The sequence below is a fragment of the Enhydra lutris genome, unplaced genomic scaffold (assembly GCF_002288905.1).
Source record: "Enhydra lutris kenyoni isolate GAN:26980312 unplaced genomic scaffold, ASM228890v2 scaffoldscaffold32, whole genome shotgun sequence".
Taxonomy (NCBI): Eukaryota; Metazoa; Chordata; class Mammalia; order Carnivora; family Mustelidae; genus Enhydra; species Enhydra lutris.
In genome coordinates this window covers 158713-182565 of record NW_019154116.1, presented here as the reverse complement: position 1 = coordinate 182565, position 23853 = coordinate 158713, and the positions used below count along the sequence as shown (strand labels likewise).

Here is a 23853-nt window from a genome sequence, read left to right as displayed (position 1 = left end):
CCCTTGGGTTTCCCTTCAGAGGAGTCAGGTGGGCACCCAGAGGGCGTCCTGGGCCCCCGTGAGCTCCCACGTGCGCGCATCTGAGGCAGACCGGGACGGGGCACATCTGCTTTATTGCTTATGCTGCATATTCAAACAAATACAACAAACCCCGTCTTAAAAACGTAAGGCACATGAAAGCCTTTGTGCAATTCCGGATTAGTTTTAAATTCCTATTGGCTAATGACAGTATTTCCCCTATAGACCTGGAGCCATCTGGAAATGACCATGATGAAGTTTCGCATGCAGGATCCCTGAAACATTATCGTGTCTTACCTCATGGCACAGCTGAACAGCCTCAATCAAATGTCTGTATGTGAATAATGATTACAACCATTGTTACGTTTGCAAAACCTTCCCAGCTTATGCACATATGTACAGTCGGGTCCCCAGACGTTAATTATACAAAATCTAAAGGAAGAAGAACGGCATCTTGCTGCATCTGTGTCCTGTCTCCTTCAAGGGAGATTTGGCATTTTTAGTCTTCCTTCCACAAGTCCCGCCGCTATCTGCGAAGGCCAGTGTTATACGATGCTGAAGACCATGGACAGATACTGCTCATAGGACACCTGAATCCAGCCGTCCTGATCCGTATCGTAGCGCCGGAATATATCGGTCAGCCTCTGGGAGAGAGAGACAGGCAGTTAGATCGCGATATGTATGAAACAGAACGAACGAAATGTACCTAGCAAGAAGACGTTTAGGAACGAAAGTCACCCATGTCTCCAGACCCCCAAGCCCTGATGGAGAGCTGGGCAGGGAGGCATGGGTGGGTAACCCTGAGCAGCCTCAGGCCTGTCCATCAGGAGAGCGCTGCGGCCTGGTGGGACAGCAAGGGGAGGGAGGATGAACGCGGGAAGCTGGGTAAGAGGTCAGGGGGTGGGCTGTAGCCCCAACTCAACGACACACCACAGCCCTGGTCCTGGTTTCCCAAGTGGTCCAGTGCTGAGCCTGGGTCCTCCCTTCCTACTCTAAGACCAACCTCGTGGGGGCTCTTCCTCGAATGCTCACCACCGCTCTGGCCACTTGCCACCGAGGACACAGGGAAACCAGCCCGGACTTGGGCCCCTCCCTTACACGCAGCAGGTGAAGGCCCAGACACAGACCATGGGAGGTAGGTCTCCTTGTACCGGCCTCAGGGTCCCTCCCGGCCACCCCACCCATCCAGAAGGCTCTGCTTTAGTCTGTTCACAAGCTCGATCCCCCCACAGCAGGTCAGGGGCAGAGGGAAGAACCCTGCACCCAACAGCAGGGACACCCAGATGAGGGCCGCCCCAGGTGAGGGGCACCCGGCAAGCACAGCAGGCCCGAGACTCCTGCGTGACAAAAGGGAGCAGAATACAATTCCTCAGGACAGGAGCGGACAACAGTGCCCAGTTCACGGCGAGAGCAGGCTGGAGCCCGGCCCTCCAGCAGCAGGTGAGACGGGGTGCCTGACCCAGCCGACCGTCTGCTGGCGCGTCAGCCGGGCCCTCCAGCGCACGTGAGACACTCCCGTCGCACCAACTACAGAAACACCCGCGGCAGGGAACTCCCCAGCGGCGGCGGCCGGGGCGGCGGCAGGGAACTCCAGCTGAGAGAACGATGGGCAATTCTTCTTTGCACTTCAGTTGTATTTTCCTACAGTTTCTACAGATTTTCTTGTTCTTTTGCAAAATATCGTTTCTTTTTGTAGAAAGACAGATGAAAGAAAAATTTTGGGGGTGCTTTATTGTGGCCTGCAGCTTTTCTCTGTCCTGTGTTGAGGGTCACTCGGGAAGGGTGGGTGGACCAGGGACCGGCAGGCAGGCCTCCGGCTCAGCACGGAACCCCCCGGCCGTGGCTGCTGCCTGACAGACACCCTCCTGGAGGGGCCGATCCTCGGCCTTGAGGTGTGCGCAGGCACCAGGCAAGCTTCTCGTGGGACTCAGATCGGCTTACCTCAGTTACCGAAAGTCTACACTCGACCTCGGCTTGAGAAGAAATGTAAGGATCAGGTGTTTCCTCACGGGACACAACCTCAAATGAAAACTCTAACCCGAGCGCACCTCCGACGCAGGCAACGAGACTTCCACGCCGCAGCTTCTCCTCAAGTGTTCAGACCCCACTGCCAGTGGGGTGGGATGAGACGGGCAAGGCTCTCCCCATTTCCGGAGCCGAAGCTCGGATGTTAACAGACCTGGCTCTCCGGTGAGGCCTCGAACAGCAGGGGCCGGGCTGTTCCCAGACTCACGGTACTTAGCCGGCCACAGAAAGTTCACTTTCACTGACCTATTTCACTTTCACTCTCATGGGAAAAAATCCTGAGGAAGTTTCTCAGAATTCCAAATTATATTAAAAAATCTCAGGCTATTCACATCTCTCCGGGGACTCGAAAGCTGACAAGATATCACCCCAATCTGGATTCGAAGATGGAATCTGTGTGACAGTAAGGGCTTGGGGGTGTTAGGGTCACAGAGGGATGACATCAAACTGTCCGCCAGCGGGTAACTGCTGAGTCTGAGGGACGGGCACACCAGTTCGTCCTACGTCAGTGTGTTTTAAAAATCTGTCACAATAAAAATCCGTCACAATAAAAACCTGGAAAGCCATCTAAGAGCTTATCAGTTCACTGCATTTCTAAGCCTAAATCTGTGTAACCCGGATCCTGACCCAGACACAGGAGCGGGGGGCCTACGTGGGCCCAGCGGCACAGGTTCGATCACCCCTGCCCTCGTCTCTGGGAGGGGCGCTCGTGCCAGCAAGTGCACCGAGCTCCCGCAGGTACAGAAGCAAGACTGCGGGAGGGAAATGGCGGTGCTGGGGTCAGTGGGACCCGTGATCTCCCATCCTTGGGGCTCCCCTCACACAAAAAGGCAGGGCACAGTCAACATTTCGACAGAAAATTGACCCATTTCCTCGGAAGGAAAACACAGCAAAATACCAGAGTATACATGCAAATAACCCACTCGATTTAGAAAACGTGACCTCATTGGAAGGGACCTTGAACACAGGGTTGGGAGATGATCCCTGGAGCAGTCGAAACCCACGTAACTACTAACAGCTTTCCATGGACCGGGAGTCTTATCGATAACAGACTAACGTCAATTAACACTTGTTTTGTGCGTTATGTGTATTATGTACGGATTCTCACAATAAAGTAAGCTAGAGAAAAGAAAATGTTATTCAGAAAATTCTAAGGAAAACACGTGTTCAGCACTATGCCACACTTATCAGAAAAAGTCTGCCTATGAACGACTGTGTGGTTGGGCCGTATGTTGTTCAGGCTCAGCGGCACTTCCACGGGGAGAAAGAACACTACTGGCCACAGCCCCCGGAACAGACTAGCAACTCTTCGACCAACGGGACTAACCTGCACACCCTCCGGCAGCAGACGCCACTCCCTTCAGTTGCTACCGCAGAATGGCACTCTGCCCTCTCCCTCTGCTTCCGTGGCTACGCCCCGCCTGCCGCACCGGCCAGCGCACAGTGAGCCCCCACGGAGCCCCGTTACCTGCAAGACGATGCAGCCCTGGATGAAGTCGTCAAAGGCGATCTGCCCCCGTCCTTGTCTGTCAAACTTGCGAATGAGGATGTCGTGAAACTGGTCGGACAGCCGGTACCCTTGAAGAGGAGAATGAGGATGAATGGAGGGCCAGGAGAGTGGACGCTCCCGTCAGCCCCCACGTCCTCCTTCTGACAGGCCCCACAGCCTCTGACATCAGCAGACGACAAACGATCGAGGCAGGGGTGGGAGACGCGAGGCGCAAACTCGTTCACATGCCCTCTGGAACCGCGGTCCCCATCCGCAGTCCCGTGGACGGCCGGCGGGAAGACACCCCCTCTTCCTGGAAGGCGGAGTGCTCCCCGGGGCCAGCGCTTGCAGGCGCTGAGGGTCACAGCTGTGAGCTCACTCATTTGCGTCACGTATACTCACCCCACAGCGCTGCACCCCAAACACCGTCCCGCAGGGCCGCCCGGTTTCCTTGTGAAGTTTTCATTTTATAGACAGTTTCATTTTACATGTGAAAGAATGTATCGCTGAAGGCTTCCAAATAAACACAACGTAAACTCAGGGAAGGAGCTGACCCACCGGCCCGCACGCCCTCTACGAATCAGCAGGGGCATCGGGGAGGGAAAGACCACCAGGAGCCAGGCAGCCTCCCGAAGTTCACAACCACTCAAGGGCCATTGAATGTTATGACAAAGAGTCACTGATTCCACCTTCAACTTACTGAGTGTCTTGAAAAGGTCTCCAGCAGGGAGGTGGTTCTGAAGACACGGGGACACAGCGGCCACTCACCTGTGGGACACCCCTCGGGACCACTCTAAACAAGGACACCTACTTCCTTCCCTCCTAATCCCACTACCTGTGTGACTGTGGTGTCCTTACTTATTCAGGAGACAAGATCCTGGGGCCAAAATATTTTTACTGCTTTTCCATCCTGTTGGAATCTTTGCGAGGACACATGTACACCTATTATCTGAGTGAATTTCACAGTTAATGATTGCAGAAATACTTATTTTTCTAAGAAAGAGACTCAAACATGCACACACAGGACAGTCCCTTCCGGAGTGGTCAGCATACCCGGTGCATCTGTGACTTAAATCCATCCTCCCTGCCCGTGAGAAGACAGGATCCCTGACTCAAAAAAAAAGAAAGGCAGCAGGTCCGGGACGGGGGTCCCCTGTGGACAGGTAAGGAAGCGGCCCAGGCTGGCAAGGGCGGAGCTCATCCGGGTGGAGAGAGCAGACACCAGCCATCGCTGCGGCGTCTCCGGCCCAGACCTAACCCTACAGGATGGACCTCCACAATCCCTGCAGACCACAGAAGCAACTTCTATCATCCCTGGGATCAGCTTCCGACTCCCCTGGTCCTCAGTATCACTGTGGTGAGAACCAGACCAACACAAGTCAGACTAGAAAAATGAACGATGAAGAGAGACATTTACATGAGAAGCAAAGTCTTCTCTAAGAGTTTCCATCAGTGAAAATCCATGTCACGATAACCCTAACCCTCATAAATTAAGAGGAGGTGCCCTCTGGAAATGCAAATCAGAACCCCAAGAAGGTGGCTCACGTGTCAGGATGGCTGTGATCGGAAAGACTGAAACACCACATGCTGGCAAGAGTGTGGAGAAGAGAGAGCCCCATGCACGGTGGGAACCCAGATGGGCACAGCCAGCCCTGGACACAGTACAGGCACTCCTCAGAAAGCTAGCAACAGAGCCACCACGGATCCAGTAATCCCGCTACTGGGATTTACCCCAAGAAAACGAACACACTGACTCGAAAAGGCATCTGCGCCCCGCGTTCACCGCAGCACTGCCTCCAGCAGCCAGGGTACAGACGCAGCCCGCGGCACGACGGCCTGAGGGACGGAGACCTTGCCGCTGGCGGCAATATGGAAGGACCTGAGTGTGTTACGCTAAATGAACTAAGAGAGAGACAAATACCAGATGATCTCACTTATGTGCGAAACCTAAAAATAAAAAGAGCAAACGAAACGGAACCAGACTCGTAAGTACAGAGAACCACCAGTGGCCAGAGAGGAGGGGGGGCAGGTGAAGCAGGTGAAGGGGACCGAGAAGCGCCAGCTTCAGATTGTGAAATAAGTCCAGGAGGAAAAGTACAGCACAGGAACAGACTCGTAACGCTGCGGGAGCTGTATGGTGACAGACGGCGACGGCACAAGCCGCAGCGAGGGCTGAGTTATGCACCTGAGACTGACGTAACTTACGTCAACTGCGCTTCAGTTAAATGGAAAAAAAAAAAAAAAGGCAGTGCCCCCCCCCGTATGCTGCTCCCCCAGCCTGTGACCCCGGTTGGGACTGGCCCTGTCAGCCTGGACGTGCAGACACAGGGCCACACCCTGAGCTTAGGAGAGCAAGGTTCTCTCCTGACAACTAACAAGCCTAGGAAGGGGAGACATCAGAGCGGCCCTGATGATCCCGCGAGTCACCAACCGCCTCCTCCCAGCACCCCGAAATGAAGGCACACCTTCCCAAGCCCAGATGCTAACCAGTGACCTCTCTGCAGCAAGGGGCAGACCTGGAACGGGGCATCAGCCCACGTCTATAAGCAGCCAGCGGCATGAAAAGGCTGGGGGCTGCCCGCGGGCCTGCTGGGACCTGGTGCAGACGGACAGCTCATTTTTAAGGTGGGTCCGAGGCACTGATGTGGTGAGCAAACAACCACACATGGCAGGGACGCGAGTAAAGCATGTTGGGGGGACACCGCACGGGCTTCGCACTCCTTGGCCCGCAACGGAGGACAAAGCAAACGTAGCACCAGGCCGGTAACGGCTGCGAGGCGAGGCGACCGGATGCAGGGCTGTCCACTTTGGTAACGTTTCCATCAGAACACACCGCGCTGGCCTAGCGGTTGCCAGAGCTTACACGGAGGAGGGGGGGCTGCCCGTGCCTCACCTTCCCACAGCGGGGACTGCGCTGCGTGGGGGCAAACGCCTCACGCGCTTCCTTCCTTCAGCTCTCTGCACCTGGCACACGGTGCCTACGCGCCCTGAGTTTAGAGAAGGGATACGGGAGCTCCCGCAGCCAGTGTGTGGCCTGTGAGAGTCACCCGGTGAGGCCAGGGCTGAGCAGGAATCTTTGCTTCAGTTCCTACTGAAAATCTGCTCCCATTACTAGCGTGGAAAGGATAACAATGTCCCTTTTTGACAGAAGGCCTCAGAGACCGAGAGCCAGTCCCAGGAAGAGACTGGTTAGAACGGATGGAATGCGGTAGCAGAGTATTTACTTTCTCCAGAAAATGTCTGGAAGTCAGGGAAGAGCCCACGTCAACCAGCCCGGGGAGGCTGGCCAGCTCCTGACCACGAGGGACTGCCCCATGACCTCCACGGCCCTGAAGCCGCAGCAGGGACTCAGGAGGCCAGAGAGGCCGGGGCACTGCCCACCTCAGAGCTCCCACCAGGAGCTCTAAGGACCCAGTGGGCCACTGGCACAAAGGAAAGAGAGGGCTCTGGGCCTGACAACGTTAGTGCCATCCGTGTTCCCTGAAACCTGAGGTCACTTGTCTGTGTAATTCACAGGACCCAGGTTCCGCCCAAGCTGTTCTCGGCCCGGCCAGGCCTCCAGCTCCTTCCATCCCTTCTGTACAGCCCTATCGTCCCCCAGCCTAAGGGCAGAGCAAAGTCAGCTGCGTTCCCAGTCCCAGCGCAGAGAACCTGAGGTCAAGTCCTGCCCTAACCCTGACCCCCATCTAGTGTGCCATGTGAGAACACAAGCTTCCTATGGAGTGCCAGAGCCACTCACTGAACACCAGAGGATTCCTGAGGCAGGAAAGGAAAGAGAAAGAGAAGACTACAGAGTGCATGCCCCACGGAAAAATGGGAGAAGGGCAGAAGTTTACAACACGTTAACAGAAGAACTAAGATGTACTTCGTATTATTACAACTCAAAATACCTAGAAGTTCATTAGTACATTATAATAACAGCGTAGTATGTTAGAGAAAAAAATAGGACCCTATAAACTAACTTGCCTGGTTTTTCTAAAAGGTATTCCTAAGCAGTCTTTAAACAAATGTAGCAGTTTTGTAATAGGGCCCCGGTAAAGAGGGCTGAGTGAGATCATCCCAAACACGCCAGAATTGGGGTGTAATTCCCACGAGCCTCGGACAAGTCCTCCAAGTCTGCTTCCTCTCCACACAGAGAACCCCAGCCTTCTCTCGGACCCGCGCACCAGCATCAGAGGCCCGCTGACCCACTCCGGAAAGGCTGTGCAGACACTGCTGGTGACACGGCACACGCAGGGGCACACGCACTTGAGAACGGGAGCTGGCACGCCCACCAACGCTGTGCCCGAGGCAGGAGCTGGCACTGCCGCTTACGGAATCATGTCTCACACGTACGGACGGTCTTGCCGTGTCTCGTGACGTGTCACAAATAAGCTGCCTGAGTTTATTGTCGCTTATTCACGTGACAGTGTTTCCAAAGCCACCCCATTCTCAATGTACGTGTCCCATCACTCCATTTCACAAACGATAAATGACTGCATAGCTCGTATCTCATTTTGGATGGGAAAAAAAAAAGCACATAAGGTCTCCATGTCAAATATAAGCCTTCATGATACAAACAATATCAAAGTATAAATCTGAATGTCAACAAAAATTTCCCAGTTAAAAAGCCAGTAAATTGGGCGCCTGGGTGGCTCAGAGGGTTAAGCCTCCGACTCTTGATTTCAGCTCAGATCTTGATTTCAGGATCTCAGGGTGCTGGGCTGGATCCCCAAGTCAGTCTCCGCACTGGGCATGGAGCCTGCCGAAGAGTCTCTCTCCCTCTCCCTCTGCCCTCCCCCAACTTTCAAAAAAAGAATGAGTAAACTGGACAAAGTACAAAAACAGTAATGGCACCAAATGACCTCCAAAATGAAATCTGCTACACCATCAAGACAAGTGAATTACCAAAACCTGAGAGTGCTTGCTTGAGCTCGTTCTTGTCGATCATCCCGGAGTTGTCCCTGTCGTAGGTGCGGAAGACGTTCTGCCAATCTGTGATGTACTTCCAGACGCCCGTGAACTCACTGAAGTTCACGCCGGCCTTGTTCTCCCGGTCAAACATGGCTGAGACAGAAAGAATGTGAGTGGTTCGCAGCCGCCGGCCTCTCAAGGTTGGTGGGCTGGGAGCTCAGTGCCCGCACGGCCTCCCCCACGCTTCCCTCGGGCCAGCCCCGTGCTCAGCGGACGCCCGCGTGCTGCTAAGAACGCTCCCCTGCCCAACGGGAGGGCCGGGCCTCCTCTGCCAGGTGGTTACCCAGCCGCAGCCCCCAACTCACATCACACAGCGGCGAGGCACACGGTCAAGAGGAACACAGTGGCGGAGCCCCGAGACACAAAATGCTCGACAGGGAAGTAGCCTCCCCCGACACGCGATGCCCAGAGGGCACTCTTGCTTTGTCAGAGGAACTGGGGCTTCGGAGTGAAGCGGGAGGCTCTGCCCTCCCAGCACCTTGTTCAGCTCCTTCCCTTCTCCAAGAGGACCTACAACCGCCCGGGCAGGCCCACTCCACCGAGAAAGAGACTCCACTGGCTTTACATTCTTGGTTTTTTTTCAGTAAGACCCGCTTTTCATTAAAAAGATCACCCTAGGGGCGCCTGGATGGCTCGGTCGGTTAAGCCTCCGACTCCTGACTCCAGCCCGGGTCATGATCTCAGGGTCGTGGGATCCAGCCGTGCTGCGCTCTGCGCCTGGCAGGGAGTCTCCTTCTCTCCTTCTCGCTCTCTCCCAAATACATACACATATACGTACATAAATAAATACATTTTGAAAAAGAAAAAAAATGAGCCTAAATCAGGTCCAAATATGAAAGAACCTGTAACTGCATTTACATATAATGGCAAAATGGCTTAAACATATGTAAAAATTCCATCTGTACTCCTGCTACCAAGAAAATGACAAATCACTTGGTCTCTTCACGGGGGAAGCCAGCAGAAGAACGAAACAGGAGCGGTCCCGGCTGCTCAGAAGCACACCGTAATTCCGTGAAGGCTCACATAAGGGAAACGCCGGTCGGAAACCGAGCACCGGTGTTTCCACCAGTCAACCACCGTGCAAGATAGGGACGGTGTATGACACGCGCTGGTGCAGTGTGAACACGGGCCCTTCAGAACCGGGAGCTCAAGCACTCGGCTGGGAGGGCAGGGCTAGGGGCCATGGCAGGACAGGGGTCTGCCTGCACCTTTACTTACAGATGATTGACCTGACAGTCACGGGGTTAAATGGAGTCCATGTGCCTGAAAATAAATGACAGGAAAGACAGTCAGCGAAAACCGTTTTCACAGCAATCTCTAAGATTCCAACCCGGAGCGGCAGCAGCTACCGACAGTCACCTGCTACTCAGGGAGACCTGGGCACACGGTTCTCAGCAGGGACACTGTCCCCAGGGGACGTCTCTGGTCGCCATGACCACTGGGGGCTGTAAGCGTGTCGTCGCTGGCGTCCCATCCGGCGCTGCGCAGGGTCCCTCAGGCCCCAACAGACATACACGCAGAGCTGCTGATAATGATACGAGGCCAGAGGCTCGCTCTTGTTTGCTACATGAACAAGATCCGGTTGTACAGTATTTATTTTTCCCAGCGCGGATCCCAACAAGAGGCCTGAACTCGCGACCCTGAAGATCAAGACCAGAGCTGAGCTCAAGCGTCGGACACAAGCGACCGAGCCACCAGGCGCCCTGGTTTTACTGCACTTTAACACGCACGCGGTCTTCCAGGACTGCGGCCGGCACGTAGGTGAGCAGCTTTCTCAAAAACCCACCATAAAACGCCTTAAAAACGGTTTCCTGAAACGAGCACGTGGTGTCCGCCGACAGCACGAGTCACCTCAGCGTGACAGCGGAGATGTCGTCAGGTGCCTGTTGCGAGGGGCCTGCGGAGTCTGACGGAACCACGTGCCGACGGACAACGAAATGTTCAGCAGATACCTTTATGCCCCCAAATCCGTTTTCAGAGCGAGTCATACCATCACCAATTTCTAGACTAAAAACAAAGTACAGAAATATTTTTAATGTGGGGGGAAAGCGGGACGACTGGGAGGCTCAGTGGGTTAAGCCTCTGCCTTCGGCTCAGGTCATGATCCCAGGGTCTGGGGATCGAGCCCCACATCGGGCTCTCTGCTCAGCAGGGGAATCTGCTTCCTCCTCTCTCTGTCTGCCTCTCTGCCTGCTTGTGATCTCTGTCTGTCCAATAAATAAATAAAATCTTAAAAAAAAATGTGGGGGGAAGGCAGTGTCTCTCCCCACGTCCACTGACATAAACGCTCATGTTTCCTTCCACATATCGAACAGTTTTCCCCTCCCCCCGCCCCCAACAGAGACACATCCCCTGACCGCGCCTGAAGCTGTCTTCGGCTCCGGCGTGCGGCCTCCCCGGGGGCGGGCAGGTCTGCGGGGCGGCCCCTGGCGCCCACCACATGGGGCTTCCTGCCGCGGCCGTGCCGGCTCCACTCGGAGCTTCTCTGCTCCTCGAATGTGCCTCCCGGCATGCGCGCACCCCTTAGCTCCCCGCCAGCCGCAGGAGCGCCGTGGCGCTGGGACCTTCCCCGAGCGCCCCACATTCCCCCAGCGCCCCCGGTGAGGACTGCTGTCCCCGAGGGCCGGGCCACCCCTGCGCCGTGCCCGGCACACCCGCGGGGAGGAGCGGTGTCCGCAGGCTCACGCCGGCTGTGCGGCTCGCGGGGGCACCGGCCCGCACGTGAAGCTCCCAGGACAGCCGCCACCGACGACCGCGTGACACAGAACCCGACGGGCAGGAAAATTCTAAGCACGCGGAGGGCCCCTTCTTCGCCGTTTGCTTTTCGCTCCTTCCCACCGAGCCCTGCGAGCACCAAACCGCGACTCCGCAGGACACAGCCCGGCGCTGAGCCTCAGGAGCCCAGAGCACCTGCTGGAGGCTCTCCCTGGCCCTCCGCCCCCGTCTCCCCTCCGTCCGACACAGGCTGCCGAGCCCTCGGCGAGGGGAAGCGAGGGACGCCCCGCAGCCCGCCCGACTGCGAGCAGAGGCATCAGGGGCCGTGTCTGCGAACGCCGCGGCCGGAGACGTTTGAAACAAAAGCGACACAAGCGCCACAGTCCAGTACCGCGCAGACCTGAGCATGTGGTGCTGAGGGCCCGGTGCCACCTCGACAGGCCCGCGGGAGTGCCCAGAGAAGGGGCATCCCTGAGGTGACCCAGAGGAACCGGCGCCCGCGCCTGAGGATTCTGAGTACGGCAGGGGTCCCGGGCTCAGGAGAGCAGCAGGTCATCCCGCGCCACGTCCGGACGCGGAGAGGATGCCCTCTAGCACGACACCCACAGGTGTGCTGCAGGGCTGCCCTGCGAGGCTCGTGGAGGCCGGCTCCTCCGCGCACCCTTCTTGTCACCCACACAGGGCTGGACTCTCCAGGGAAACCAAGGGGTGACAAGAACCAACAGTTAAGGACTGGCTATCACGTGCAGGTCCTGCGGCCGGTTCTCATGGGAGCCCAACGACTCGCAGTGACGCGGATACACCGCAGCGTGGGGACACGTCGTATGTCCTGTGCAGCGCGCCTCAGACGTGCCTGAGTCAGCCGGGGAACCCGAGTCATCTGGAGAAGAGTGTTCTGGAAGAAAGCACGGCACAGTGCTAACACAGCTCCCTGAGAACAGGGCACACTACACACGGAGACGTTTTCCACAAGCCCTGCACCCCCAGTGACCCTCTAGCCCGGATTTTCTGGACCATCCCTAGTTTCAAACATTCCTGTCTGCTCTTCCCAGACACGAACATGGTTGGATGTCAGAACCGCTCGTTTGGAGAAAGTTCTCGTCAGATTTCTACTTAGGAATACGTGATCCCTGTACCTACAAGTCCTGCTTTAATTTCATCTCAAGAGCTAAAGAAAACAGAGGCCTGCCTGTCCATGTAAATCTCGTACACTGTTTCCGCCCACGCCCTGAGAACGGTGCCGCAGCTCTAAGGGGCGACCCTAAGCAAATGGCGACCGCCGAGGGAACCATCTGCAGCTGCTGAGGAGACCATCCCCACCAGAAAGCACTACCGCTTCCCCTCTTTACCCTCAAGCACACAAATGCCTGCCGGACTCCCCATTCTCAAGGGGAAAAGCCCATTCCGCTTTGTGGTAACGTAGTCTTCTACCCTCCAAAGAGTTTGTTCTTGAAATTATGTCCTGTTGACCACAAGCGTAAACAGTGGGTTCAGTGAGCGGCTGAGGGTTACGACTTCATGACACGCAACATTTCCACAACTGAGATACCAAACTACTTGAAATCTTTCGGGACAAATAAGTAAATAAGTAAATAAAATTTTAAAATAAATAAAAAATAAAAATCAGACTTTTTAAAACATCATCACTGGTGATGTCTTTCCACTTTACTTCATCAGACGAGGAACTCCCAGCCTTGCTGGGCTTTTCTGCCAACAGAGGTGTGGCAAGTGCTGCAGGCTTGGGCACAGGGCACTGGCACTCGGTGCACAGAATCTGCAAGACTCTGGTTCAGCAAACTCCACACTTCTCCAGTTTTCTTCAACTACAGCTTCAAAGAGCACGACTAGAAACATGGCCTTTCCGAAAAGCAATCTAAATCCTGACCATCAGCATTAAAGATGCCCGTACCCTGGATGTGATAGGTGTTTGAGCTCTAGAAACTGGCTCTGTGAAATCTGGGGTCAAATCACTACAGTATTTACATTAATGAAAACGAGAAACAATCCTAGGGACGATTAGCGAAACACCGTAAGCTCAGTCCGGGCGGACACACTGCCTCCCGGTTCTGTACGTGGCAGATGTGGGATCCAGTGGACTGGGACTTGGCTCAAGGGGGAAAAGGATCTAGACTTCCAGTCTTCCGGTCTTTACACCCAAAGAAACTGGGGCCAGAAGTGCAATGCACCCAAGGTTACAGAGTAACCTGTCAGCAAAGCCAAGTCCACCAGGTCCTAACTCTCTTGTTTCCATCTGGAAGTCCGGCGGGGCGTGTTTCCGGAGAGAGCAGAGAGGTCAGGCTGTCCTCGGCGTCGACAACGCCCTCAGCTCCATGACTCGCGAGGACTCCAGCGCTCAGGCTGTTACAGAGAAAGGACAGAGTAAACTCCACAGGGAAAAGGCACCCGGAGGAGTTCCGTGGTCACCAGTGCTGTCCAGGATGTGCTTCCTCTGCCTGCTCTGAGTTGTAAGGACACATGCCCAGTCACGGCCACCAGGGAAGCTCCCGAGTCTGGAGTCCAGGCTCTCCTGTGGGAGTCCCTCGTGGAAGCTCCAGAGACCCAGAGGGAGAGCAGGTGTTTGCTGTAAGTCAGACTGTTAGTATCGACTCCCGGGCAAGTGGCTGTCGCACAGCTCCAGGCCGCGGGTGGACAAAACACGCTTCTCAGTGTGCGAGTCCAGGACGCAGCCAGCCCTCAAAGTCCCTCCTGGGAAGCAGCAGGTTGTGAACGTGGGCCTGCTGAGCGGCCCTTCCCCACGCGCAGGCAGAAGGGAGCTGAGTGGGCATCGCTAACTGCCCCAGCGGCACACGCAGCAGCAAGCACCCTCGGCCGCAACACCGGGCCTGTGGGGCGGGAGCAGTGCCGGGACCAGAAGGCCAGTCTGCAGGGAACTGTCTGCTTATACGGTCTGCTATCCCACCACTTCTTAATACAGAATCCCCAGGACAGCTGGAACTCTATTCTGATAAAAATATCTTAAAAACAATACATGAACTATTATCTTTTAAAGTCCAGGTATAAAGAATGTCTCCACAAAAGTACCTACATCGGTTACATGAGGGCAAACCTGCAGAGGGACAAAAAAAGAAGCTTGAGCAAAATTAAATTCCTGCAATTCCAAAAAAGAGCATGCAAGGTTTAAAAAAAAAAAAAGGTACCAAACTGAGATAGTTTATGGCATGTGCTTCCAACAGAAGGCAAGAGAACAGTCTTCTGTCTTTCTTCACACCTATTAACCACACACCCCCGAGAGCAGTTTCAGAAGCTTTCCTATGAAACAAGTCTTATAAAGGACTCCGTGTGTGGGACCCACAAGGCCCCTTTCGGAGCGGTTTCAACTACATTTCAGCAGAGAGCACACCAGCACAGGCTTAATTCAAGTGAGAAACCATGGAGGTCTGAAACTTCAGTTTTGCCACCAGTAACACACGAAGTAAAGCAACGTCCTGAAATAGCCTAATATCCCAGGGCGAATACGAAAACAGAAGCCCATTCCCGGGAGAAAAATCCGAAGTCAAAATAACGTCAATCGGGACGCCTGGGTGGCTCAGTTGGTTGGGCGGCTGCCTTCAGCTCAGGTCGTGATCCCGGCGTCCTGGGATTGAGTCCCGCATCGGGCTCCTTGCTCGGCGGGGAGCCTGCTTCTCCCTCTGTCTCTGCCTGCCTCTCTGCCTACTCGTGATCTCTCTCTCTCTCTCTCTCTCTGACAAATAAATAAATAAAATCTTTAAAAAAAAAAAAAAAATAACGTCAAACGCATCAGCTCCCGGAGTGAAGAGGACAAAGACAGGCCCATCTGGTGGCTGGTTTCTGTGTACAGACCACACCTGCACACAGGAGCCCGGCCTGGCCTTCCGTCTGGAAGCGGACAGTCTAGTGGCCAGAGGCAGCTACAGCGGTGGCCACACGGAGCAGACTGCAGAGTGTCAGGGACAAGGCACGATGCCACAGCGGCTCAGCAGCAGGGGCAGGCACATGCCTGCAGGCAGAAAATCTGGAACTCGGGATGGACACGGCTCCAGCTCACACCAACAAAAGGCAGGCCCTCTGCGCGGAAGAACCCATGCAAGAGGTGGACACCCCATGGACACGGGTGGGAAGACACTGGGGCTCAGCGCGCTCAGAGAGCCTGGGAGAAGCCAGCCCCCAGCACGACGCGAGCGGAAGGGCCGAGGGTGCCAGCAACACAGTCTGCGTTTAGATCCGGCCCCACAGCTCGGGAGCCAGAGGGTAGCGCGGCCAACACGACCACCCACTCTGTGAATCTGCAGCCCTGAGGACACGCTTTACTGCAGAGAGAACATGGTGAAATTTATAAAGTAGAGCAAAATGAAGTAAATTTTAATTACGCTGGCTGGGAAAAGAAAAGCAGGAGGATAAGAAACTGAGAGCGCTAAGACCAGGTCGGTGAAATTGACCTCTCAAACTCCTAGTCATGCTAGCGGCCACCGATTTAAATTTCTTAGCAGCTCATCTGAAGAGGAAAAGGTAACTGTTAAAAGATTCAGGGTTAAGAAGACATATAAACAAAACACGTCAAAACGGCCACCACGATGCCTGAACAGGAGAGGTCTCATGCTCCCCGGGAGAAGCGGGACGGCTGTGTCCCAGGCAGAGGGCATGCTGGCCGCGGCGCCGCCTCTCGCTCAGGTTAGCGGGACCGCCTGCTTCAGGCCAGCTCCCACGCACCTCCAACAACAGCCGGGGGAGTCCCACCCGGGCCCCCCGACACAGGCGTCTGCAGAGGCCACTGAGACAGTCCGACCAACTGGCCAGGTGCGTCAACCAGGCACTGGCTTCCAAGTATCTCGGCTCCGGGGAACAAAACATCTCTTGGCAACTGTCAACGTTCCCTCTTTCAAACAGGTTCCTGCTGGATATTTAGTAGGAGCTGAGCCCAAGATTATGTTCTGACGGAGTCAAGACCCATTCGCTTCCACCACCAGCTGCAGAACTAAGGGCAGCACCGACGCGCTCGAGTGAAAACCCAGGAGCCTGACCCGACAGGTCAGACTCCACACCCCAGGGCTCCAACAGCAATGCTGACGCGAGACGAGGTCTGTCAAGTGCCCAGCACAGGGCCCACCTCAATGGGCGCTTCAGTAAGTGGAACCACCGTCACCACCACCCCCGGAGCTGGCGTCCTGGGGTCACAGGCCAGTCAGTACTACACGCCTAGCTGACGACACTGAGCCCTGCTACGTGCCAGGCGCTGTACTAGGACTCTGTGCGCTTTTTCTCCATCCTCCACCCAGAAAGGTCAAGTCCTTGCCCAAGGTCATATTCCTAGAACTGGCAGAGCCAGGGCTGAAATCCAGACAGGAACCCCCGGGGCGGACACATCAGGCCAATGAGGTCAGAGTGTGACCATCACCCCAGTGGAGGTTTCACACAAACCCCAAAGCGGGTGGCGCTCTCAGAACTTCAAGCGAACAGACAACAGAATGTCCAAATGGGTCATGGAGAAGAACTCGGAGAAGCATGACCCTGAGGGCACTCTCAGCGCAGGGTCCGCCCTCTTTAACAAACGATGTGAAGACATCTGTTTGGTCAACGATTAGAGTATTTTTTTTGTTTTGAGAGAGAAAGAGCCTGCACACTTGTGGGGGTGGGGGGATTCGACCTCACCGCTCTGAGATCATGACCTCAGCCGAAATCAAGAGTCGGACATTTAACCGACTGACACACCCAGGCACCCAAAACTTAGAAAGTTTTTTTTTTAAAGATTTTATTTATTTATTTGACAAGGAGAGACACACACACACACAGAGGGAACAGAAGCAGGGGGAGTGGGAGAGGGAGAAGCAGGCCTCCCGCCGAGCAGGGAGCCCAACGCAGGGGCTCGATCGCAGGACCCTGGATCCTGACCTGAGCCAAAGGCAGACGCTCAACGACGGAGCCACCAGGGGCCCAACACTTAGAAAGTTTTAAGCCACATCTGCCAGATGGTAGCCTGCTGGGTTCCAGCCTGTCTGACATCTTCCTAGAAACCCTGTCTTCTACCGTCTAAGTGTACCTCCAGCCCTGGAGACACAGAAAATGGAAAGGGGTGAGTAGCAAGAGAAGAATCAAGAAGGCACAGTCATCAAAGCGAGAGGAAGAGGCTGCTTAGTTCCGCGGCTACATAAGCACGCGTGAAGTCACACGCCAGTCACCTGTGGCCGCGGGAGAAATACTGGGACAGGAAGTCAGCTCCCGCCACTCTTCACACGCCGGACCAATCCTGCACTTCACGCAAACCACGAGGCGACGAAGAGGCCCAGCCCGGGTGCCGTGCGGTGTGTGCCCGCAGGGGTGCGCACCCTCCTTCAGCCGCCCACGGGCAGCACCGTGGGCCCTGTCGGCACCCTCCCTCCCTCCGGAACATCAACCTGCTCCCGCGAACAGAAATGACTCTTCCGACGTCTCAGAATCATCCCTTCTTCCTTAAACGGCCTCTGGAAAGACAAGCTACAAGTCCAGGACTCAGAAAAGGCACCTGAGGGATTTTTAAAAAGGGCAGCGCAGCCGGCAGGTGATGAAGTCCAAGTTCTCAGACAGCGCCTGCCCCGGTGAAGCAGGAACGGAGCTCCACGGAGACCCCCAACGCGCCCCCAGAGCTGCCGGCGCATCCCCGGCGAAGACCTCGTGCCCCAGGGATGAGACGAGCTTCCCACAATCCCACTGCCAGCGCCGCACCTGCAGCAGCGCACTGTCTTCCCCACGGTGCCCCGCGCCCTGATGACCCTCTCCAGAGGGCCACGAGACGGACCCCTAAGAACCGCCGTGATCTTCCACGCACCAGAAGTGGATCCGCTGTACAAAGCCAGGCGGCCCGCCCTTCCCTGCAACCTGCACCCAAGCTCGCTCCTCCGGAAGTGCCTCCCGCACGAGTCCCGGCGCAGCAAAGCACCCGGAGCCCGACGCGCTCGGGGAAACGCTCAGCAGCAGCCGCCACGCGCCGGGGGTAGCAGGTCTTGTCACTCCTGCGCGCGTGGAACAGGAAGTCACTCGCTAGGGCGGGTCAGGCCCCACGCCCGGCAGAAGTCCGGCCGGCCGCCCCACTCACCGTTGGAGAGCGCCTGCTGCAGCTCGCTGTCCGAGATCACCCCGCTCCGGTCCTTGTCGACCCTGCAAAGCCGAGCCCGGTTAGCTGCGGACCGAGGGAGCAGAGCCGGCGCCCGCACTTAACTGCGTCAACCCTGCGCGGCCGAGGCAGCTCCTTCCCACGACCGTCCCCTGGGCTCAGCGGGGACGCCTCACCCCCTCCTGCTGGGGAACAAAGGAAGGTCGGGCGCTTCTCCGTCCTGAGCACTCCGCCGCCCCGGTCCGCCGCCCCGGGGCAGGCCGCGTCTCCTCCCTCCTCACACTTCTCGGGCCTTGCTCCTCGGTTTTCCCGGGCCAGAAGTCCGCCCACACCAGCTTCTCTCCTGCCCCAGACAAGCCCTTTCCTGGCCGTGAGTCGTTCGAGTCTCGGTCACTCGCTCGCGTGCAGGGTGACCGGACAGAAGGCGCTGCTGAAACCGTCGCCAGCTTCTTTCCCTGCCGCTAAGAGCCGGGACGCGTCTGCGTCTCCGCCCGCCTCACGCCAGCGTCCCGAGACCCTCCCGGAGCAGCCCCTCAGCTGCGGGCCGGGGCGGGGCGAGGGGTGGAGGCCGCGACCCCTGAGCGACTGAGGCCACTGGGCACCTCCGCAGGGACCCGGCGGGAGGGAGGCGCGGGAGTGGGGGGCGGCAGCCCAGGGCTGGGGGCGTCGGCCAGGAGGCCGGGGAGAGATCTAAGGGAGCCGGGAAGAAGGCCAGGGCGATGGGAGGCCGGGGGAGGCCGGGAAGGAAACCGGAAGGAGGCCGGGGGAGGCCGGGGAGGGAGGAGCGGAGGCCAGGGAGCCCCGTAAGCGTCCGGGGGGCTCCGAGCCTCACCTCTGGAAGACGTTCCACAGGAAGCTCTGGTCCGGCAGCGCCGCGCCTCCAGGCGGGCCGGCCCCGGGGCCCGGGCGGTAGGAGTAGGCGGCCATGGACCCAGACGCTCCGCTGGGCTGAGGATCCCCAGGAACGCAGGAGTACCGGGGCGGCTCTACTTCCGCCTCCGCGGGGCGGGGCCCGGCGCTTACGTCACTTCCGGGGGCACCGGAAGGCGGTGTCTCCCCACGGGCGCCTTCCGCGCCGCAGAGCCCCTAGCGGGCCGGTTGCTAGGCGACACTGGGGCCGCGGCTGTGCGCGTGCGCGCGGCGGCCGCCTCCAGATTCGCGGACCCGCGGACCTGCGTGCAGAAGGCGCTGCCCTCCACCGTGTTTAATTCTTGCACCTAAAGGCCTTGGGAGCGAGCGTGGCCGGAGGGAAGAACGCGCTGCCCCTCACCGGCGGCCCGGCCCGCTGGCGAGCCCCTGCGGCGTCCGGGCGGCCCTCGGGGCCGGAGCACGGCGGTGGAGGGCCCCGCGGGGGCGCCCCCGAGCACGCGCCGGCCGCCCGCTGGCCGCCGTCGGGGAGACGAGGGTCCCCGCGCCCGCGAGAACTCGGACGGTTTCGGAGTCCCTCCTCCCCAAGGAGTCCCCCAGCAGTCTTTTCTGGAATTTTCCGCAGCTGCGCTGGGGGCTTCCAGGCCCGTCCGCGGACCGGCTCCCGACCCCGGCTCCGCGGCTGCTCAGGCTCCGCAGCACGAACAGGCGCTTGCGACGCTGCTTGCAGGGGACCAGACTCGTCCCCGGCGGCCTCGGGCCCCGGGCCACGCGCTCCCGCCGCTGTGCCCCTGGACGGTACCCCTGGACGGCCACGGCCGGCCACCCGCGCGGAGCAGGAGCAGCTGCCGGCTTGTGGCGCCGGGCGTGCCCGCGAGGAGCATCCGCACCCTGCGCGCGGGTGACCGCGCGCGGTCTCAGGCCCGGCTCACGGCCGGCTGCAGAGGTCACGCCTTCCTGGTGGGCGAGCCGGGCGCCCGAGGCCACACGGGCCAGGATGTGCCAGCCCAGGCCGACCTGTGCTGCCCTTCCCTTCCGGCTCCTCGAAGGAAGAGTGTCGCCGGGAAACAAGGGTTGAAGAAGGTCCTGCTCCTCCCCGGCAGCGTCTGTCTGCAGATGTACGGACCGTCCGGAAGGCTCCGTCGGAAACTCGGGCCCGGGCCGTCCCTCCCTCCCCCTCGGCCCTCATTTCTGACGCGCCTGTGGCTGGGGGCGTCCGGAGGGAGCGCGGCGGGTAGGTCCCAGCTCCTGCGCCTCGCCGTTAGGGCAGGACTGAGCCTTGGAGGCCGGCCCCGAGCCGCTGCTAGGGGAGGGGAGGGGAGGGTGTTGCTGGAGGCCTGTCGCCTGGACGGCCTCCGGGGAGACCGCCTGCTTCCATCGGAAAGAGGCAGATCGTGCCCTGCCGAGTTCTGCGGACTCCGGTACTGGCCGCTGTCCCCTCGCCTGCCTTGGGACTCAGCTCCCTCTCCCCAGGTCTGTCGTCAGCGTTCCAAGCAGATGGCGCGCGCATGGCGGGGAGACGCAACGACAACACCGCGCTCTTCCTCCCGTGAATATTAGCACGTGATGTGTCTAGTGTCGGGCCAGGCGGAAAATGCCTTTTATTATCCTTAGGATTTTTCTAGACGTTGGCTCTTCCTGGGCGCTGGTATCCCCGCACTTGACAGTCCACCCTCTTGTTCATCTCACGTCTTTGGCATTTGGTAAACCTTCAATAATCGTCAAATGGATGACCAAGGAAGTTATGTGTCCACACACACACATCTTGTATGTATCCACACTAACAGCTTTCCCTCTGAAGCCACTTTGATTCGTTACTTGTGCCTTGTCATCAGGACCACCAATGGCTTGCCCTGGGACACTTACATGCTAGACACCTTCACTGTCACTTTCCCTCTTACACACTCCGGTGCAGAAATCTGGGAGACAGACCCAACTGTGCCCAGGCCTTCCCCTCCTTTCCAAGCATTGTTTTGTCAGACTTCAGAGGAAAGAGAATGACTTGCCACTTTTTACTTAACTCAGGTGTCCTATTAGAGGTGCCTAACTTATCCTATGTGCTGCTTAATAGGGTACCAGCGAGGGTCTTCACTGGTGTCAGCCAACCAAATTTCTACAACGATGCAGCTGCTCCACTGTCCAGTGTGAGAGCCGTGCGCCACGTGTGCTACCGAGCACATGAAACGGATCAAGAGGACTGGGGAATGTGGTCTTGAGTTTTATGTAATTTTAGTGACCGTGAATAGCTATGTGGTTATGGCTAATGCCATGGACTGTTTTAAGAGTATTGTACTGTATCTTTTCTGGTTCTTTTGGTCCATATTAAAAATTATCCACATTTCTCTGGTCAGTAACCTTGATGCACATTAAAAAAAAAAATACCTGGTCTGTCAATTACTCTAGTACATGGGTTCTCTTAGAAACCTTGAACACACATTGTATAAAAATTTCCAGTATGAAATATGCTGTCCCATAGAAACTTGCATTTCCAGACCACCTACTCCCCGGTGGTTTTCTTGGTTTCAGCATGTTCATGAAAATGGTCTGCAGGTTGATTTTTGGTTGAGAAGTAGCAGATGGAAGGAGGCCACTGCCCTCAATTACTTCTTTGAAACCAATCAGCCCTTCTGTCGTCTTGTCATGCTTCACATCCCTGCCTTTGCCAGCCTTTCATTCATTGTCCTAACACTTAAATGATGCTCTAATGCCCATATTTATACTTCCGCTTCTGTAAAATTCTTTGGCCAAGCTTTGTTTCATCTGCTGGTTCGGATGGAGGTCTGAGGTTGTCATCTTTCCACCCATTATTTTCTTCTGAAAATCCTCTCCTTCATGTTTGTTGAACCACAGCATCCCATGCAGGTGGTTTTCAAACTGTGGTCCCTGAACATACTACAAATGCAGATTCTCAGAACCAGCCCAGGACCTACTGAACCAGAAGTCCTGGGTGGGGTCAGGAATTATTCAACAATCCCTCCAGGTGACGCTGATCCGTATGCAAGTTCCGGAACAACCTTAGGGAGAGCAAAAAGGGGGTCTTTAAATTCTGTCATTCCTTACTCATTTATCTGAAGGGATTCCTCTGTGAAACTTCTTCCAATCAATGAAGTTACCCTGAATGACAATTTCTGGATAAAAGGAAGGCTAACCATTTTATTCTCCTTTAATTATGCATTTTCAATGTTAGTAGTTAGTGCCCTCGTTACTTCCAAGAATGACTGCCTATGTTTTTGCTCAGTGTTGGCTGAGTTTTAAACTATCATTATAAATTAACATACTGATTTTTTTTTAAAGATTTTATTTATTTATTTGACAGAGAGAGATCACAAGTAGAGAGGCAGGCAGAGAGAGAGAGGGAAGCAGGCTCCCTGCTGAGCAGAGACCCCTATGCGGGGCTCGATCCCAGGACCCTGAGATCATGACCCGAGCCGAAGGCAGCGGCTTAACCCACTGAGCCACCCAGGCGCCCCACTGATGTTTTTAATAGAGTGAATCCATGGCTATCAGGGCTGGGGGGAGAGGGGAGTGGCAAGCAGACACCACAATCCAGGTGCTTAGAACCCACTGGTATTGGGACAGAGCTGGGAAATGTGTGTGTGTGTGTGTGTGTGTCTCCCCTAAAGAGCAAAGAAATGGGGTGCTTGGGAGGCTCAGTCGGTTAAGTGTGGTTAAGTCTCTGCCTTTGGCTCAGGTCATGATCCCAGGGTCCTTGGCTAGAGCCCCAAGTCAAGCTCCCAGCTCAGCGGGGAATCTGCTTCTCCCTCTCCTAGCTATTCCTCCTGCTAGTGCTGACAAATAAATGAATAAACCTTAAAAAAGAACAAAGGGGTGCCTCTGGGTGGCTTAGTTGGTCGGTCATCTGCTTTCGCTCAGGTCACGATCTCAGGGTTCTGGGGCCAAGCCCCTGCTTGGTGGGGAGTCTGCTTCTCCCTCTCCCTCTGCCCCTCCCTCCCTCCACTCATGATCTCTTTTTCTCAAATATATAAATAAAATCTTTTAAAAATGATTTAAAAAGAACAAAAAAAAGAATTTACACTTACATTTCTATTCCTAACTTAGTATTGCAGGATTACCTCTTATTTCTCTTTCTCAGAAAAAATCTGTTTTAGCATTAACATAACTAGTTACTGGCTTTAACTAGTTTACTACTACACAATTTCAAAGTGTGAACACCAATATTCCCACTAGCAGGGAGATTGCTGATGAAGCACAGGGTTTCTTAGTGGACCCATTTATCCTTAAAGTTCACTGAAACTGTAAACTCCAAAGTTCTATGTTCTGCCACTTGAAATGACACTTTCCTCTTGTGACCGTCACAGCTGATTTGCAGCTCGGTCGCAGACACTCGATGCTGTGTGGCCCGGCGCCTCCCCAGTACCCACCAGACCTTCAGCTTCTTGCCTCAAGCACCTGCGACTGTGCCTGGGGTCTTTCTCTGTGGCAGAAGTGTGGCAGGGAACGGGGCCAGGAGCTGACGGAGCCCTCAAGCCACGAAACACACCCGTCCCCTTGCTTGTGCAGCAGTGTGAATGAACCACAAATCATGATGCTGATTAAGAGAAACCAAATAAAAAGAGTGCATCTGTATGGTCCCATTCATATGTAGTTTTGGAGCATGCAAGCCCATCTCTCATGACAGCACCACTGGAGATAAGGGGGGGGGGATTACAAAGGGGCAAGAAGAAACCTGGGCTGGTGAACGTTTATTGACTTATGCCAG

At 56.1% G+C, this 23853-nt stretch overlaps 1 protein-coding gene across 4 annotated transcripts; it reads right to left on the bottom strand.

The window, feature by feature from the left end:
• Nucleotides 1-94: 94 nt before the first annotated feature.
• Nucleotides 95-19368, bottom strand: LOC111153395 (programmed cell death 6). 4 transcript variants are annotated; one of them, XM_022512396.1, is made up of 6 exons: nucleotides 19099-19365; nucleotides 18249-18310; nucleotides 9704-9748; nucleotides 8426-8578; nucleotides 3512-3621; nucleotides 95-662 (listed from the first exon to the last, which is right to left on the bottom strand). In XM_022512396.1, exons 1-6 carry the CDS (start codon nucleotides 19191-19193, stop codon nucleotides 564-566), a joined length of 564 nt encoding a protein of 187 aa, XP_022368104.1. In that variant the 5' UTR covers nucleotides 19194-19365; the 3' UTR covers nucleotides 95-563. The 4 variants fall into 4 exon arrangements, with proteins under 4 accessions (XP_022368104.1, XP_022368103.1, XP_022368105.1 ...); XM_022512395.1 differs by having other exon boundaries at nucleotides 8420-8578; nucleotides 19099-19363; XM_022512397.1 differs by lacking the exons at nucleotides 18249-18310; nucleotides 19099-19365 and adding an exon at nucleotides 9845-10426 and having other exon boundaries at nucleotides 8420-8578.
• Between the last annotated feature and the right edge of the window lie 4485 nt (nucleotides 19369-23853).